The sequence below is a fragment of the Rana temporaria genome, chromosome 2 (assembly GCF_905171775.1).
Source record: "Rana temporaria chromosome 2, aRanTem1.1, whole genome shotgun sequence".
Taxonomy (NCBI): Eukaryota; Metazoa; Chordata; class Amphibia; order Anura; family Ranidae; genus Rana; species Rana temporaria.
Window position 1 is genome coordinate 109660138 of NC_053490.1, and position 19345 is coordinate 109679482.

Genomic DNA, 19345 nt, shown 5'->3' on the forward strand with positions numbered 1-19345 from the left:
GACACACATCTATTATGCTGGTAAAATACAGACTTCAAAAAATGACGCACTTTTTTTGAATATCAGTTTACACTTCATGGCTGTCATTGTGTTCAGCAATTCAAAGAGCTCTGCCTTCCCACTGCAGGTTTCCTATGGAGTGCAATTACAACAGCAACACCTGCAGGTGAGAAGTAAATACTGCACCCCATGAGAACCACAAAAGAAACATATGTTATTGTAAACTGAAGGATTTATTTTAGCTTGGCCTGTACTGTTAAATTATTCATTTAACCACTTCAGCCCCGGACTATATTGCTGGTCAATGACCGGGCCACTTTTTGCGATTCGGCACTGCGTCGCTTTAAATGACAATTGCGCGGTCCTGCGACGTGGCTCCCAAACAAAATTTGCGTCCTTTTTTTCCCCACAAATAGAGCTTTCTTTTGGTGGTATTTGATCACCTCTGCGGTTTTTATTTTTTGCGCTATAAACAAAAATAGAGCGACAGTTTTGACAAAAAATTATATTTTTTACTTTTTGCTATAATAAACATCCCCCAAAAATATATAAAAAAAACGATTTTTTTCCTTATTATCCATATTTTTCATAAACAAATTGCAATAAGCGTTTATTGATTGGTTTGCGCAAAAGTTATAGCGTCTACAAAATAGGGCATAGTTTTATGGCATTTTTATAAATATTTTTTTTTTTTACTAGTAATGGCGGCAAACAGTGATTTTTATTGGAACTGCGACCTTATGGCGGACACTTCGGACACTTTTGACACATTTTTGGGACCATTGGCATTTTTATAGCGATCAGTGCTATAAAAATGCATTGATTACTATAAAAATGCCACTGGCAGGGAAGGGGTTAACACTAGGGGACGAGGAAGGGGTTAATTATGTTCCCTGCGTGTGTTCTAACTGAAGGGGGGTGGGACTGACTTGGGGAAATGACTGATCGCTGTTCATACATTGTATGAACAGATGATCAGGCATTTCTCCCCCTGACAGGACAGGGAGCTGTGTGTTTACACACACAGCTCCCAGTTCTCGCTCTGTAACGAGTGATCGCGGGTGTCCGGCGGTGATCTCGCCCACCGGGCACGTGCGTCGGGACCAGGGACGAGCGGGGGGTAGGAAAAAGGTAGGAATCTGCAACAAGGTTTGTTATAATCCTTGCAATGCACAGAGATCACCCAGAGGGAATGTTTTTTTCTTAACAAAAGTGGAGTTGCACTTTAATGGAAATCAAATTTTATTCTATTGAACCGCATGCATCTGAAGAAACTAACCTCTATGATGCAAAATGACGCTCCCCAGAGCCTATGTTGGCTCCCAGAATCCTTGATTTTTAGCAACAAAAAAAAAATATTTGCTAAATATTATTTTAAAATATTATTTTATTATAGTTGCATAATTTTATGATGGGAAAGGTGTGCAAAAAATCAAACTTTTGCTTAACCACTTCAGCCCCGGAAGAAATTACCCCCTTCCTGACCAGAGCAGTTTTTGCGATTTGGCACTGCATCACTTTAACTGACAATTGCGCGGTCGTGCGATGTGGTACCCAAACAATTTTTTTCCCCACAAATAGAGCTTTCTTTTGGTGGTATTTTATCACCTCTGCGGTTTTAATTTTTTGCGCTATAAACAAAAAGAGTGACAATTAAAAAAAAAAGCAATATTTTTTACTTTTTGCTATAATAAATATCCCCAAAAATATACAATTTTTTTTTCTCAGTTTAGGCCAATATATATTCTTCTACATATTTTTGGTAAAAAAAATATGAAAATTGATTGGTTTGCGCAAAAGTTATAGTGTCTACAAAATAGGGGATAGTTTTATGGCATTTTTATTATAATTTTTTAATTAGTAATGGCGGCGATCAGCGATTTTTTTTATCGTAACTGCCACATTTATGGCGGACACATCGGACACTTTTGACACAATTTTGGGACCATTGTCATTTATACAGCAATCAGTGATATAAAAATGCATGGATTACTGTGTAAATGACACTGGCAGCGAAGGAGTTAACCACTAGGGGGTGAGGAAGGGGTTAAGTGTGTCCTAGGGAGTGATTCTAACTGTGAGGGGGCTGGGATACAAGTGACACAACATTGATCACTGCTCCTGTTGACTGAGAGCAGAAGATCAGTGTCCTGTCACAAGGCAGAACAGGGAAATGCCTTGTTTACAACCGCATCTCCCCGTTCTGCTGCTTCGTGACACGATTGTGGGACACCGGCGGACAACGAGTCTGCGGGTCCCGCGGTCACGGAACACGCGGTAGGGGCGTGCGCCCGCACGTATTTGTGCAGGAGGCCAACGTTTATGTGCAATAGACGGTCGGCAAGCGGATGAAAGAGAATTTTAGCCTACAGAAAAATCTTCATGACATACAGATACGAGCAGTTCACTTGATTAATGTATCAGAAGTACCTTTCTAGAGGAAATGCTGCCCTGGGATCCCTTCTAGCAACATGGCCAACAGCCTAGGCACCTGATCACATGACCTGTGCTATGTTCAGCATTGATCAGGACAGGAACGTTACTTCCGCCATTGCACTGCTCTTCATTTTTCCACCCCGGCAAGTCTGTTAACATAGTTTTATGTTAACATTTAAGTTTAGGTTCACTTTAAATGTCAGGCACACGAAAGCAGCATTCATGGATCAGTGAGCAGAATATAAATCCAAACATTTCTCTTTGGCAAACATGTCTGTTTTTAAAGATGACACTGAATGACCTATAGCAGGCAGAGTCTGTTGCTAAATGCAGCAATATAATTACATTGTAAGAAATAGCTCACAGGCCGCACAACCCAAGGTCCCAAGTGGAAAGTCCACTAAGAGAGAATATTTATTACCTCCTATTCCTGGATATGAAGTCTGGAGATGTCGAGATCAATTTTATTGTTCGATAACCTTGTGAAAGTTGGAAGAGATGCAATGTGGCAAACGCTGGAAGATGTAGCGCATTAATGATACACCAAGAGCAAGACTTCCGCTGCTCTGCTACCTGATCCGCAAGACCTTGTGATGTTTAAAAAATGTTGCTGGTATGTGTGACGGAACAAGAGATAAAAGAATAGATGGCACAAGAACTGCAATGTACAAGGTCACATTTTTGTGCCTTCGGATCAAACCACTTACTGAACGTCCACTGTGTGTTCCGTTAGACCAGTGTTTGTCAACTCCAGTCCTCAAGGCGCCCCAACAGGTCATGTTTTTAGGCTTTCTATTACTTTGCACGGGTGATTTGATCAGTGTCACTGCCTTAGTAATTACCACAGCTGTTTCCTCTAAGGGAAATCCTGAAAACATGACCTGTTGGGGCGCCTTGAGGACTGGAGTTGAGAAACACTGCGTTAGAGCATGGGTCTTCAAACCACGGCCCTCCAGTTGTTCAGGAACTACAATTCCCATCATGCCTAGTCATGTCTGTGAATGTCAGTGTGTTGCAATGCCTCATGGGATGTGTAGTTCTACAACAGCTGGAGGGCCGTAGTTTGAGGATCTTTGCGTTAGGCCTCGTACACACGACCGAGTTTCTCGGCAAAAAACAGCAAGAAACTTGCTGGGAGATATTTTTTTGCCGAGGAAACCGGTCGTGTGTACATTTTCGTCGAGGAAACTGTTGAGAAACTCGACGAGCCAAAAAGAGAGCAAGTTCTCTATTTTCTCGACGGGAATGGAGAAACTTGGCTTGTCAAGTTTCTCGACGGCTTCACAAGGAACTCGACGAGCAAAGCGATGTGTTTCGCCCGTCGAGTTCCTCGGTCGTGTGTACGAGGCTTTAGACTTACCGGACATGTAAACCAGGGTTTGACAAATTTGCTTGGAATCTAGGAGCCAGCTAAAAAAGTTAGGAGCCAGAAAACGCACCCCGTCACGACGAGCTTGCGCGCAGAAGCGAACACATACGTGAGCAGCGCCCGCATATGTAAACGGTGTTCAAACCACACATGTGAGGTATCGGTGCGATTGGTAGAGCGAGAGCAATAATTGTAAAAGTGTAATTTTTTCCCAAAAAAGTGCGCTTGTAAGACCGCTGCGCAAATACGGCGTGACAGAAAGTATTGCAACGATCGCCATTTTATTCTCTAGGGTGTTAGGATAAAAAAATATATATAATGTTTGGGGGTTCTAATTAGAGGGAAGGAGATGGCAGTGAAAATAGTGAAAAATAACATTAGAATTGCTGTTTAACCTGTAATGCTTAACTTGTAATACCAACAGCCACCACCAGATGGTGCCAGCTCACACATCTGGTGGTAATAACTTGTAATACCAACGGCTCACCACCAGATGGCGCCAGCTCACAAAAAAATATATATATATTTTTTTTCTTCCAAGCCAAGGTGCCAGGATGCTATTTCTAGTCGCCATGGCGACCTGGCGACCTTGTCGAGCCCTGATGTAAACCCAAATCTAAAGTTACATTTATGTATAATAGTTACTCATTCTGTATAAGAATATTTCCCAAGTTTATAATACTTGCAAAGGGTTCTTTCACACGAGTGACCGGAGGGGACAGAAAAAACAGGCAGCAGAGCCACAGTTTTATCGCCCCCCTATGTGCGTAATTCCTAACAATACAGCCAGACAGGGCTCTACACGTGGCACAGATGCAATGGTTTGCTTTGCGGCTTTGACATTTGTATCTCAGGGGGCAGAGTTTGACAAAGGACGTTGTCCATCTAACTCACTCATTAAAGCGGGGGTTCACCCTAAAAAATAATTTTTAACCTTAGAGCCAGCATACTAAGGACATTTACTTTCGGCAGGTCATTTTTTTTTTCTCTGTACATACCTTTATAGTCTGATTTTGTCCAGGGCTTCCGCGTTCTGATGACTGCGGGACTGGGCGTTCCTATCCCTGCCTCAGGGTTCTGATGACTGCGGGACTGGGCGTTCCTATCCCTGCCTCAGGGTTCTGATGACTGTGGGACTGGGCGTTCCTATCCCTGCCTCAGGGTTCTGATGACTGCGGGACTGGGCGTTCCTATCCCTGCCTCAGGGTTCTGATGACTGCGGGACTGGGCGTTCCTATCCCTGCCTCAGGGTTCCGATGACTGCGGGACTGGGCGTTCCTATCCTTCGGTTAGATGATTGACGGCTTGTGAAACAGGTCCCCTGTCGCACAACGTGCGTCCCCAGATTTCCGGAAATAGCCAAGCTGTGAGTCGGCACTATACGGCGCCTGCGCAGTCAGCTCTACACGGCGGTCGCAGGCGGCGTATAGTGCCGACTCGCAGCTCGGCTATTTCCAGAAATCTGGTGACGCGCGTTGTGCGACAGGGGAACTGTTTCACAAGCCGTCAATCATCTAACCGAAGGATAGGAATGCCCAATCCCGCAGTCATCGGAACCCGGAAGCCCTGGACAAAATCAGAATATAAAGGTATGTACGGAGAAAAAAACGCCGAAAGTAAATGTCCTTAGTATGCTTAGTATGCTAGATGTAATGTTAAAAAAAATTTTTTTGGGTGAACCCCCGCTTTAACACAGAGCTTCACCCAAAATGGGAAGCTCTGCTTTAATGAGTTACTAAACCCGCAACAGTTATGCCTCGTTTCCACTGAGCGGATCGGTTCGGTTCGGTACGGTACACTATTTTGAGTGTTTCCATTATGAAAGCGGCCCATTCAACCGAATCATACCGCACCATTCTGGGTCTTGCTTCAGATGTGGGGACATAAAAAATGGAACGGTGCGGTTAGGGCGGAGCTACAATACATTTCACTGATTGGCGGACACGCTAGGCATTTTTTCTAAACCCTGTATAGCCCCTGAAGGTCTGACTTGCAGTGGTAACGCTCACCTGAAAAGGCCGGACCATTCTAACCCTTCCAAACTGTACCGACCCGAACCGTTCCGCTCAGTGGAAACAAGGCATAAAAGTCTGTATATGCAGTAAAGAATGCTTGTTATACTCCCTGTGAAACCTAAGGGGTTAATAATCCGCATTGCTTAAAAAGGCTTTTTTTACTGTCCCCAATCCATCTGCTGATAGTACAGAGCCTTGGGGGCACTCTGTACATGCTCAGTTTGGTGTGTATTGCTAGAGAGTTTTTTTTTTTTTTTTTTTGGGGGGGGGGGGGTGCATGTGATCAGCAAAGGGCCAATCAGCACTATCCAGACAGAGAGTCAGGAGTCCTGCAGCCTTATAGGACAGTCAGAGGAGAATGAAAAGCACAAGATACTGCTGATGAGAAAAGGTATTTACTAAAAGAATTGCATTTCCATGTTCTGTGTACTGTGGGAGACCAGATATAGAGAATGCAGGGTCCTGGATTTAGTAACACTTTAAGTCCTCCTGCCCCCCTCCTCTACCTAATTTTGCAGGTACTTTTTTGGAGGGAGAAGCAGGTACCTAGTTTTGACAGGTATTCGCTCTAACGTCCACTTAGTTCGCCTAAGCGATCCCAGAGGACATTCTCCTCTCCCCCTCCCTCCCCACAGTCTTCTGGGACACTTCACAGGTCCCAGAAGATTGCAGGACCATTCACAAAGGACAGCGGGGCTCACGCATGCGCAGTGAGCAGCACAGCCGGCTGCCCACAATTAAGATGCCGGCGCCTGGAACCCGAAGGATAGTGAAGAACTTGCCCGGGGGAAGATGCCGCTGGATCCATGGACAGGTAAGTGTCCTATTATTAAACATCAAAAGCTACAGGATTTGTAATTGCTGACTTTTAATTTTTTGTTACAGAGTGGAGAACCATCTATTAGGTAAACTGTGTCAGCTTCACAAGCTTAGGCTCCATGCACACTGGAATAAAAAACGTTGCTTCTACAGGAGTTTTGTGTTCTGCCTGTAGAAGCAACTCAATGTTATCCTATGTGTCCATACACATTAGGACGTTTACAGGCATATTTTAAGCCCGGCGTTTAGAGACAAGAAAAAAATAGAATTTTTTCCTGCCAAGAGCACTGGCGTTTTTTTTAAGGCAGTGTGCATGGACCCTTAAAATGTATGTAAGCCCTAACAATAAACATTATATATATATATATATATATATATATATATATATATATATATATATATATATATATATATATATATATATATATTTCCTTTTCCTTCTGGTTTGTTAAATTTGCCATTTAAAGTGTTTTGTTTTATATGTTTTATAAGTGATAATACCCACCGATCCTGCCAGAAATCCAGGGCTGTCCTCTGCACTCCGCAAAATTATCAGAAAGTATAGTAGGACTACAGAACACCTTCTGCTTTTTTACGGAGATGAAGATTAGGGAGGTGTAGTACTAGGGCATTACTGGCAGGATCACCAGGTGAAAATAACCTGATATCACGTACACATGACTGGTTTTCCCGTCGGGAAAACTGCCATGACAGCTTTTGGCCGGGAAAACCGGCCGTGTGTATGCTCCATCGCAGTTTTCCCGACTTGTTCATTCCCCGACTTGTTCATTCCCCGACTTAGTTGGGGTAGGCGGTACACTTTGGTGGGAGTGGGTCAGCCACACCGTGTGACCTTTGACCTCTGGGAACCCGCCTTCTGACCTTTGACCTTTGGGGGAGGTCCCTGTTCCAAGTCCTGAGTCCTAGCCATATTCTGCAATGGGAAATGCATGCGCCATGTTGGTCCTGGGAGTCCGGAATACATGGTGGGGGCACGCGCTCGTGGGAGGCGGAGTGTGTGGATGTAATCAGGTGGCAGCGCAGGAGTCTGCCTGTCAGTTTTTTTACACACAATCTAGGAGACTGTCTGGACCTGGAAGCAAAAGTGTTAAAAAAAATAACAACTCACACTGATGGGCGCCCCTCTATGAAGGGCGCGTTTAGACAAACACCTACTATGCCTAGAGGAAAATCCGGCCCTGAATATGACTGACTGCTAAAAACATCGGGCCAGATTCACAGACAAATACGTTGCGCAGCGGCGGCGTAACGTATCCCATTTACGTTACACCGCCGCAAGTTTACAGCGTAAGTGCCTGATTCACAAAGCACTTACCTGTAAACTTGCGGCGGTGTAACGTAAATCCGCTCGGCGCAAGCCCGCCTAATTCAAATGGGGCGGGCACCATTTAAATTAAGCGCGTTCCCGCGCCGAACGTACTGCGCATGCTCCGTCCGTCAAATTACCCGACGTGCATTGCGCTAAATGACGTCGCAAGGACGTCATTGGTTTCGACGTTAACGTAAATGGCGTCCAGCGCCATTCACGGACGACTTACGCAAACGACGTGAAATTTAAAATGTTGACGCGGGAACGACGGCCATACTTAACATTGCTTAGACCACCTAGAGGGCATGCTTAGTTTTATGCGACGCATCTCTACGGAAACAACGTAAATTTAGATCAACGGGCAAAGCGACGTTCGTGAATCGCCGTAACTAGTCATTTGCATATTCTACAGCGATCGCAATGGAATCGCCACCTAGCGGACGGCCTAGAATTTCAGCCTAAGATCCGACGGTGTAACACAGTTACACCTGTCGGATCTTAGGGCTATCTATGCGTAACCTGATTCTATGAATCAGGCGCATAGATACGACAATCGTATCTCCGAGATACGACGGCGTATCAGGAGATACGCCGTCGTATCTCTTTTGTGAATCTGGCCCCTCATCTTTACTATTCTTTCCATGTTTTATGTATTATCAGATCCAAAGCAGCCAGAAAGCTGCAGCACAGATAACGCTTCTACTAACCCAGGCGGCTAGGCCTTGACATCATTAGTGTAAAACCATTGTCTACTGATTTTAAATTCTTTTTTCGGATATTTGCTTAATTCAGGCGTCTTTTTGTATCAAAGGCCCAATTAACTTTATGTGTCACTTGTAATAACATACCTTCCTGTACGGGCTTCACGCTTCAGCTGAGATCACCCTCCACACCTTTACATTAATGATGGTTCCATAGTCTGCAATTGATCTAAATAATTGTACTCATTACTTTGGGGAACAGCTTGCTCTCTTTCGAGTGTTTTTTTTTTCACCCTTCCTGTTGGCGTAAGGTAAACCAAACAAAGGAAGATCTTACGTCAGATGCACCAAAAGATCTGACAGCAGCCTTGATACATCTGTAATCGTTTCATTTAAAGGGGTTGTAAAGGTAACTTTTTGTTGCATAGAATGCATTGAGGTGAGAAAACATCTGTGGATTACCGGCCCCCCAGCCCCACCATTTACTTACCTGACTCCTCGAAAGTCCCGCGCCATGAACGCGTTTCGGCCAGGCTTCTCGGCTCATTCATTGGTTGATTAAAAGCAGCGCAGCCATTGGCTGGCGCTGCTGTCAATCACATCCAATTACTGCAGAGCGGCGGGGGGCAGGGACGAGTGATACAGTGAGCGGCTATGGCCGCCGGCTGTATCACAGGAGCGCGCCCGCAAGAACTCATCACCATGCTCGCTCGCTTGCATGAAGGCGATAAGTCCTTGAGAGGGGGAGCCGAGACAGCCGCCGAGGGACCCCAGAAGACCAGGATCGGGGCCACTCTGTGCAAAATGAGCTGTACAGTGGAGGTAAGTATAACATGTTATTTAAAAAAATATAAAAATGTACCTTTACATACCCTTTAAGGCCTCGTACACACGACCGAGTTTCTCGGCAAAAACCAGCAAGAAACTTGCTGGGATTTTTTTTTTTGCCGAGGAAACCGGTCGTGTGTACATTTTTCGACAAGGAAACTGTTGAGGATCCCGACGAGCCAAAAAGAGAGCATGTCTTCTTTTTCCTCAACGGAATGGAGAAACTTGCCTTGTCGAGTTCCTCGACAGCCTAACAAGGAACTCGACGAGGAAAACAATGTGTTTCGCCCGTCGAGTTCCTCGGTCGTGTGTACGAGGCTTAAGGCCAGCCTTCTGTGAGGAGATGTATACCATGATATGATAAAATGGGAACATGCGCCACGTTATCCATATATTTTGGTCTCTGGGCTTCTCTACTGGTTTAGGACACTGGGCTAGATTTAGGCACAGGGCCCAAAATACCCATAGGTCCACTGAGAAGACGTATCATTGTACAGTGTCTATAGTGCCTCTACAGTCTAGAGAGTTCAGTACATACAGTATCTCACAAAAGTGAGTACACCCCTTAAATTCTTGATGGAAATGCTGTATGCCTGGCAGTGTGTGTTCTAAAAGTGGAAATAGGAACAAATTACCCTGCAAAATGTAAAACTAGAAAACAAGGCATAGAAAATGTAATATTCTTGTCATTTTTACCGTGCTGAACCTGGGGAAGAATCCTAAGGTTGGCTGCGGTTCCATAGGAAAAGAGAGAAAAGGCTTAAGGTCTAGATGACGCTGAACCATGGTTGGTGGAGGGCGAAGCATGGCAGGCAGGCTTCCACCTCTGTTAATACTTCCTGCAAAGTAAATATGAGAATTGTTAAATAAAGAAATCAACCTTTTCCTTCATACATTCATACGATATTCTTCAGTAATTTCCACAATAGACGGTATAAAGGTGCCCTGTGCTACATTTAGACTGCATTCACACCTCAGCGTTTTGAATCGCAGGCGAATGTGCCACGATTCTGCCCGCAATTTCAAAGCGCAGAGGTGTGAATGACAAATCGCGGAATGCACATTTGAGATTCCATTCATTTTAATGTCACCTAAAATTGCTCACGCTGCAATTGTGGCAACGGGCATGATATGAAGCTTTTCGGTCAACAAAAAGTTCAGGAGCTACTTTTGGGCGACATGCTTTACGCAATGTAGGTTCCCGCAAATGCAGTGCGATTTATCAATGCAGAACCGCACAGCAATTTTAGGTGCTATTCAAAAAAAAAACATCTGTGCGTTTTTTGATTTATCATTCACACCTCTGCGTTTTGAAATCGTGGGCAGAATCACCCCAAATCTGCCGGTGATTCAAAACGCTGAGGTGTGAATGCAGTCTTAAGGTCAGGTGAGCTATACGTGTCTTTTTTGGGTGGCAGGACTACCAGACTGTGGCAGGGTTACTCTGACCCAGAAGGCAATTGGCAGGGTTACTCTGTCCCTAAAGACAGTGGATTCGATTTACTAAAGGCAAATCCACTCTGCAAGTGCAGTCGCTGTAAATCTAAGGGGAAGATCTGAAATGAGGGGAAGCTCTGCTGATTTTATTATCCAATCATGTGCAAGCTAAAATCCTGTTTTTTATTTTCCTTGCATGTTCCCCTCGGATCTACAGCGACTGCACTTCCAAGTGCAAAGTGGATTTGCCTTTCGTAAATAACCCCCAGTGTGTAGTAGAGATACTCTGGCACTGAAGGTAACGTGGCAGGACTGGGGTTCATGTTGATGGGTGTTCTAGCTAAACACTGCATTCTCCATTCAAATGCACACCGCTGTGTTTTAATGAAAAATGCAAAATTTGACACGACAAATGCTGCGATTTATCAGCAGTTCAAATGCACCTTATCAGGGCATGCTGCATCTATGGAAACTCTGCTTGGTGTACTGCTTAATAAAAGGGATTAAAACAATACAGGGTTACAATTTGTTATTTTTTGAATGGGACAGGGAAGCCGGCAGCTGTGTCTGTGTCTCTCCCTGCAGCAGCTGAAAGTCGGTGGGAGGGAGAGAAACCGTTTTTCAGCTGCTGCAGAGAGTCACATAGGGCATCCTGTAATTGCCCCTCCATCTGGCCACACTGACTTCCTCTGCTGTTTGGGCCCCCCTGTGGGCCCGGGCCCCCTACAGGAGGACTGGTGGTCCTCCCCTATAAGCGGCCCTGGGGACAGATGTAAAAAAACACATATTTTTACATACTGTCCCTGGTTTTACTGAGCCTGGCAACCCTGATGGGGCCCCCTAGTGGCATGGGGCCCTGGGGCAGTGCCCGAGTGCCTCAATGGTCAGTCCGCCCCTGATCATACCTGTGACTGCCTGCAAAAATGGTTTGCATAGAAGCAAACAAACTACTATGTAACTGATTTTGAAGCTGTTACAGCAAAAAGTTAGGTAATAAGTATGACCTTTTTCACATAAATAGATGGCAAATGTTACAAAAAATTATGAATATCGATAATAGACAGTGTTCAAGGGGGCCAAGAAAAATCCATAAACATTAGATACCTGAGAGTGCAGTGTTAAAAGAATGCTGTCACTAAATAATTACATGTTATAGTATTATAGTTGCTGTTAAAACCATGCAGTTATCAAAAACTCGCTATTTATCACAGGATGAGTACTCTCTCCAATTGTTTCTCTCTCTCCCATTGGGGTAGCTCTGAGCATTGGTCGAATTTTCAATCTGACAAAGCATTCGCTCCTGTGATGGTGAGGACAAGTATCGACAGCTCAAAGCTTCTTAGCAATGTCCTAGAACAGGGGTCTCCAAACTGCGGCCCGAGGGGCAGATGTGGCCCTTTGCTAGCCTTCATCCGGCCCTTGGGGCAGTATTGCTCCCAACGATATGAGGCACTATTCCTCCCAATGACACCAACAATGGGGCACTATTTATGCCACTAATAGCAATGATGGAGCACTATTCCTCCTCCTACTGCCCACCAGCACTGGGGCCATGTTTATTCTCACTCGGCCCTTGGAAATTTTCTACCCCCACTGGTCAGAATCCGGCCCCCCTGAAGTCTGAAAGACAGTAAACTGGCCCTTTGCTTGAAAAGTGTGGAGACCCCTGTCCTAGAACAAGGCTGTACTTTATAGGGGGGACACCATTTTTGGGAGTTTTCAGTCAGGCTGCCATAGGTCAATAAACTACCGCATAGGTAGTTTTTTTAGTAAAGGTGAACTCGCCATTAATTATTGAAAGGAGCACATATATAAAACCTCTGTAAACTGAAATCTAGCAACACAAACCGTTTGTATCTTCAGCCTGTGCAAGATTATAAAATATGAGGGGTATCTGCACAATTTGTAAAAACATAATCTTCGAGACCAATACGATCTCTCATCTTGCTGGAAAATGTTTTGAAAGTGGACTAGGAACGAATAAAATAGTGTAAAGATGTTATCCTGTGCGGTGATAGGTGGATGGGGGTGTGCATTGCTGATAGAAAATGCCTATTGTATGTATGGACTGTTTAAAGATTGAGGCTGTTAATAAAAAAGTGATGTGTTCACCAAAGCAATGGATCAAAGCCGGTAGCCTCAGTCAAAGGTATTGCATTTTCTAGCATGATGAATAACGTCTGTTACTGAAAGTACATTCATTCTGTTATCCCTTGGCCTTTGATAAAATAACATTAAGGCAAGATTTAATATGCAGTTTGTAAGTTGCTTGTCAATAATTTTCAGGTCCCAGACATTATGGCCTCGTACACACGACCGAGGAACTCGTCGGAAAAGACACATCGTTTTCCTCGACGAGTTCCTTGCTAGGCTTGTCGAGAAACTTGACAAGCTTTCTTTGCGTACACACGGTCAAGACCAAATCTCCTCGTTCTCAAACGCGGTGACGTACAACACATACAATGGCAGGGGAAGTTCGATTCCACTGGCACAACCCTTGGGGCTGCTTTTGCTAATCTCATGTTACTGCGTGTTAAGTAAAAGTTTGGTAAGAGACGATTTGACTTTTTAGTCTGTTACAGCGTGACAAATGTGCTATCTCCATTACAAACGCTAATTTTACCGAAGGTGCGCTCCCGTCTCATACTTTATTCTGAGCATGCGCGGGTTTCTAAGCATACACACGATCGCGTTTCTCGTCGAAAACCAGCCCAACGAGAAACACGACGAGGAAATTGAGACTCCCGTCGAGGAAAAAGAGAACTTGTTCTCTTTTTTCCTCGTTGAGTTCCTCGACAGTTTCCTCGATGAAAAACGTACACACGACCGGTTTCCTCGGCAAAAATGCTCTGCCACCAAGTTTCTTGATGGATTCTATCGAGGAAAACGGTCGTGTGTACGAGGCCTATAATTAGATGGAACATCATGCTGAATACTGTTGATAACAGGTAGCTGTACGGGGCACCATATAAGAGCTCTGCTGTTCTGCCCTCATACCCAGAGAGGAGCAGGACAAGAGCCACCATTCAATGCAATGGAGCATAATATAAACCAGGTCCCATGAAACCCTAGCGTTCCTCTTGAGATTGCTAATGGTTTTATGAGCAGTGGCAGATTGATCCAGCACTTACAAAGACCACTTATGTTCTGTACACACGATCTGATTTCTGATGGAATCAAATCCGATGGATTTTTTCTTCGGATATCCAATGAAGCTGACTTTCATCAGTCTTGCATAAACACTATCAGACTAAATTCTGACCGTGCCAAAACGCAGTGACGTAAAACACTACGACGAGCCGAAAAAATTAAGTTCAATGCTGAATGCGTCGACTTGATTCTGAGCATGCATGGATTTTTCTCCGATGGAGTTCCACACCTTGTAGCATGCCTGTTACCCCTGACCATCTTTTGTAGCATGCCTGTAGTTTCTGACCATCTCTTGTAGCATGCCTGTAGTTTCTGTCCATCTTTTGTAGCATGCCTGTCATCTCTGACCATCTTTTGTAGCATGCCTGTCATCTCTGACTATCTCCTGTAGCATGACTGTAGCCTATGACCATCTCTTGCAGCATGCCTGTCATCTCTGACCATCTCCTGTACCATGCCTGTAGTCTCAGATGGTCAGAGACTACCGGCATGCTACAAGAGATGGTCAGAGACTACAGGAATGCTACAAGAGATGGTCAGAGACTACAGGAATGCTACAAGAGATGGTCAGAGATGGCAGGCATGCTACAAGAGATAGTCAGAGTTGGCAGGCATGCTACAAGAGATGGTCAGAGACAACAGGCATGCTACAAGAGATGGTCAGAGACAACAGGCAAACACCATCTCTGATAGTATTCCTAAAGTTCCTTACTGCCTCTTGTTGCATGTCTACAGTGTCTGCCATCTTTATAAAGCTTTAATGTCACTGAATATTACATGCAACCCCTGGTAGTTTAGGGAGCAAGCTTAAAACAAATCCAAAAGATACATGTATGCAAAAATACTTCCGCGAACTTCCAAAATCAAAATGACTACTCCCTGTATTTTATATCAACTGGTTAAGTCACATCTTATCACTGCAAAAGTTTATCACAGTATCACAGCAAAACAGTTCTTTAAACAAACAGCACACCTGTATATTTTTAATACCACAAGCAACGCCAAACACAGCTGTGAAGCCTCGTACACACGACCGAGAAATTCGACGGGGGAAAACACATCGTTTTGCTCGTCGAGTTCCTTGTTAGGCTGTCGAGGATCTCGGCGAGTTAAATTTCCCCATTCCCGTCGAGGAAAAAGAAGACATGCTCAAGATTTGGATTTGGCTCGACGAGATCCTCGACAGTTTCCTCGTCAAAGTGTACACACGACCGGTTTCCTCGGCAAAAAAAAAAACCAGCAGGTTTCTTGCTGGTTTTTGCCGAGAAACTCGGTCGTGTGTAGGAGGCCTCAGATACATATGGGCCACAAGCCACTGTCTGGAGTCCTTTTCGATATCATCTCAAAGCAAGTTTGTAAAACTACTCAGTACACTATACAGAAGGTTACTTAGAAACAATAACTAAGAAAAAAACACTTTAAGAAAACTCTCCTCTCTCTCAGCTGTACTTTACCTTAATAACTGGCGATACATGTGTACATTGTATTCAGCACTATTCTTGGATGGAAAGCACAGAAATTATAAGGTTGGTGCACTGATCAAGATTTAGAACTATTATTTACTTTTAAAGCAGGAACAATTTGGACAATTGTCACTGTTTTAGCACCAAAGGCAATAATATGAATTACTGTAATTTACTAGTATGTTTGTTTTGTGCATTCTGACCACTTATATGTGTTGAATGGGTTTGGACACACATCATAACCCTTGGCAGAATAAACTTGCACTGAACAACTAAGGCAGGCAATTTCTTCAATCCCTGTACAGTTCTAAAGTCAGACGTCTTTTTAAGACTGTATGGAAAAGCTGTATTGAGTATTGCCATTTTTTTAGTGACCCCTGTGTGTTCAGTTCACATTGCAAAGTGGACATTAATGCAGCTGCATGTTCTGTATCACATTCAAATACAGGTTGTTATCACACCACAAGAGTGAATCTGATAATTGCGTTGCCATTTATATGGCCTACAAAAGAGTCCTTTGATGCTGAGCTATGCGTGGAGCTTTTAAAACTTCACAGGTCTTTCGGGTATATGGAACAAAGGACCACTGAGGCTTTTCTAGCGTAAAACACATCACTGCATGTAGAAAAATGCTTCTACTCATTAAGATGAATCAGAACCTGCGACAACATCAGCCTGCTGGAGACGGAAAGCGAAATAACGGGAAATGCTTTGACACTGCTTTAATATTTTTTTTTTTAAGAAAATACATCTAAATGAAAATTCTTCCTTATGATATGAAATAATATAAAGGTATGTAGTGCATAAAAGATGCTTCTCAGAATAGCCTTACTTCCTAGGAAGGGCTAATGAAAGTCAATTGTTGGGGCTGGACCTTTATGGGTTTTATCTGTGCTTTGGGACATATCTGCCATTTTTCAGAACAATTTTTATTTTGCTGATCTTGAAAACTGTACATTTTTCGTTGCATAACCTAAGAATGTCTGAGGACTGGCAGCAGATTCAGGTTGCAAATGTTAAAAGTTCCAGGAATGTCTTGGCATTAGAAAACTCCTATGATGTAATTTACAGATGACATTACACAATGCCCACTTGACTAAATACATTCCTACTTATCCTTCAACATGTTTTCAGGGGTTGTCCTGAACCAGGCAAGATGGCACACATTTGGTAGACCTGCTTTAAAGTCAATAGAATGTGTATAAGGGAATACAATCTCATCTGCTCCCTTGCTAATAATAACCTTTTTGAGAATCGCTTAGAAGGTCCTCTCAATGTATCTTCAGAGAAAAGAGATCTTTAATTACTCATATCTTTATGACCACAAGGCTAACTATCACTGGACTCTCATGTCCCTTCCCTTTTTCCTCTTCCACTTTCTTTTCTTTCCTCCTCCCCCCAGGGCCGTCTTAATAGCATCATGGGCCCCTGGGCAAAGTAATGCTCTGGGGCCCCTACAATGGAGACAATTTTGGGGCAGCGTGGGCTCAAGGACCAGCTGCTTTGGGGAAAGTGCAGGGGCTCCCCCATGCAGCTGGGGCCCCTGAGCAGTGCCCAGGTGTGCCCTCTCATTAAGACAGCCCTACCCCCCTCCATACCTACCTCATTCCATAATCTTCCCCTTTCCCCCATACCTCCCCATCTCTAATATCTGACCCCAGCTAACTACAGTGCTCACCTACATGCCTTCCACCCTATCCTGCCATTTTGTCTTTGTGACAGCATGTAATGCTCCTTCCAGGGCTCTCAGTGTTGCATAATTTCTTATAAAGTGGCCTTTCTGCTCCCTCTTGATCAACGCACACCTTAATACATTTTTACCCCTGTTATGACCACTTATATTACACTATAATTCATAGTATGGTAATGTATGCATGATGTCATCACCCTTTTTGTCTGGAATTTCCCGCCCTTAAGTTTGCCAGCACTAATGCACATTTCACCCTCTCCACATTCAAGCAATGACCTTCATGGTCTTCTCTGTCCCTGGTCCCTGCTCAACTTTGGTGATGAATGACATCAAGCATAATCCAACTCTTTTCTGTGAGCCAAGGCTGGCAATGGCACAACCCCATGAGATAGCATCATCAAAACACAACACACACAATGCAAATGCAGCATTCAAGACCGCATGCTGCCTGACACTGAAGAAGAAGAAGAAGGACAAAGCTCATCACATGACTGCATAGGCGCCTAAAACTGAGATATGTATGTTTAAAGTTTTTGAAAATTGGGTGTTGAGAGGAAAGTAGGGACGGGAGGAGAAAGGACTAGAGATGGAGTCTGTTCAATATGCAATTATGCTTTTATTTTGAATATTACTAATTTTGTTTAAAAACTGTAGCCTTCAAAGCATCAGGCTGACCGCACTCTGAGGGCACTAGGACAGGAAGTGAAGAGGAGATCTACCCAGTGGAGCCTTGGACCCCAGTAAGCACCAGGCTGACCTCACTCTGAGGTCACTAGGACAGGAAGTAAAGAGGAAGTCTACCCAGTGGAGCCTTGGACACCAGTAAGCACCAGGCTGACCTCACTCTGAGGTCACTAGGACAGGAAGTAAAGAGTAAATCTACCCAGTGGAGCCTTGGACCCCAGTAAGCACCAGGCTGACCTCACTCTGAGGTCACTAGGACAGGACGTGAAGAGGAGATCTACCCAGTGGAGCCTTGGACCCCAGTAAGCACCAGGCTGACCTCACTCTGAGGCCACTAGGACAGGAAGTAAAGAGGAAGTCTACCCAGTGGAGCCTTGGACCCCAGTAAGCACCAGGCTGACCTCACTCTGAGGCCACTAGGACAGGAAGTAAAGAGGAAGTCTACCCAGTGGAGCCTTGGACACCAGTAAGCACCAGGCTGACCTCACTCTGAGGTCACTAGGACAGGAAGTAAAGAGGAAGTCTACCCAGTGGAGCCTTGGACACCAGTAAGCACCAGGCTGACCTCACTCTGAGGGCACTAGGACAGGAAGTGAAGAGGAAATCTACCCAGTGGAGCCTTGGATGCCAGTAAACACCTAGCACTGATATTAATGGATTCTAACGCTTCTCCACTAAAAGTTTTGGATGGAGATACAGTTTAAAATATCATCCCTGTTTGGATCCAGGGCTGTTCACATCCCAGCAGTGGTGCTGTGGTTCATTTGGAGCTGTGCCTTGAACTCTGTGGTATATCTGACGATGTGTCTTGAACCCCTGTTTGCAGCTGTTTGCATGCGCTTTTGATAGTTTGCAGCAATAACTGTGATACAAAAATACTTTTTAGTTCACAAAGACTGTACTTTGACACGTTTTTAAAGCATAGATCTGAAATCTGAATGATCCCTAACACTTGTTATTTTAAATTCCATTAACATGATTCTATGAAACTTAAATTAGATAAATCAATTAGTCAGTCAATCAAGCAAAATACTAATAATAAATCACAGTACATAACATATAAGAATCAGAACATAGTTTTCCTTTGGGGAATAAAGTAATCAGCTGGGAAATTATATCATTAACTTTTCCCAATGATATTTTAATTAACTTTGGATGAGTTAATTAATGTTAAAAAAAGATTAGAACATTATTTATAGGTAGACACAAAACATAAAAATAAGCAATAAAAAGTAAAATATATGAGGCACCAGTAGTTAAAGTGAACCTGTCAACTATTTAAACTTTTAACCACTTAAGCCCCGGACCAATATGCAGCCTAAAGACCCAAGGTGTTTTTACAGTTCGGGACTGCGTCGCTTTAACAGACAATTGCGCGGTCGTGCGACGTGGCTCCCAAACAAAATTGGCGTCCTTTTTTCCC

At 44.0% G+C, this 19345-nt stretch overlaps 1 protein-coding gene across 3 annotated transcripts in view; it reads right to left on the bottom strand.

The window, feature by feature from the left end:
* The window catches only part of ZNF385A (zinc finger protein 385A), a 441621-nt gene that overhangs the window by 134518 nt on the left and 287758 nt on the right, over window positions 1-19345 (bottom strand). For all 3 annotated transcript variants that reach the window (XM_040340751.1, XM_040340753.1, XM_040340752.1), the window contains one exon: window positions 10195-10337. In XM_040340751.1, coding sequence (XP_040196685.1) covers window positions 10195-10337 — 143 coding nt within the window. The remainder of the gene's footprint in view (window positions 1-10194; window positions 10338-19345) is intronic.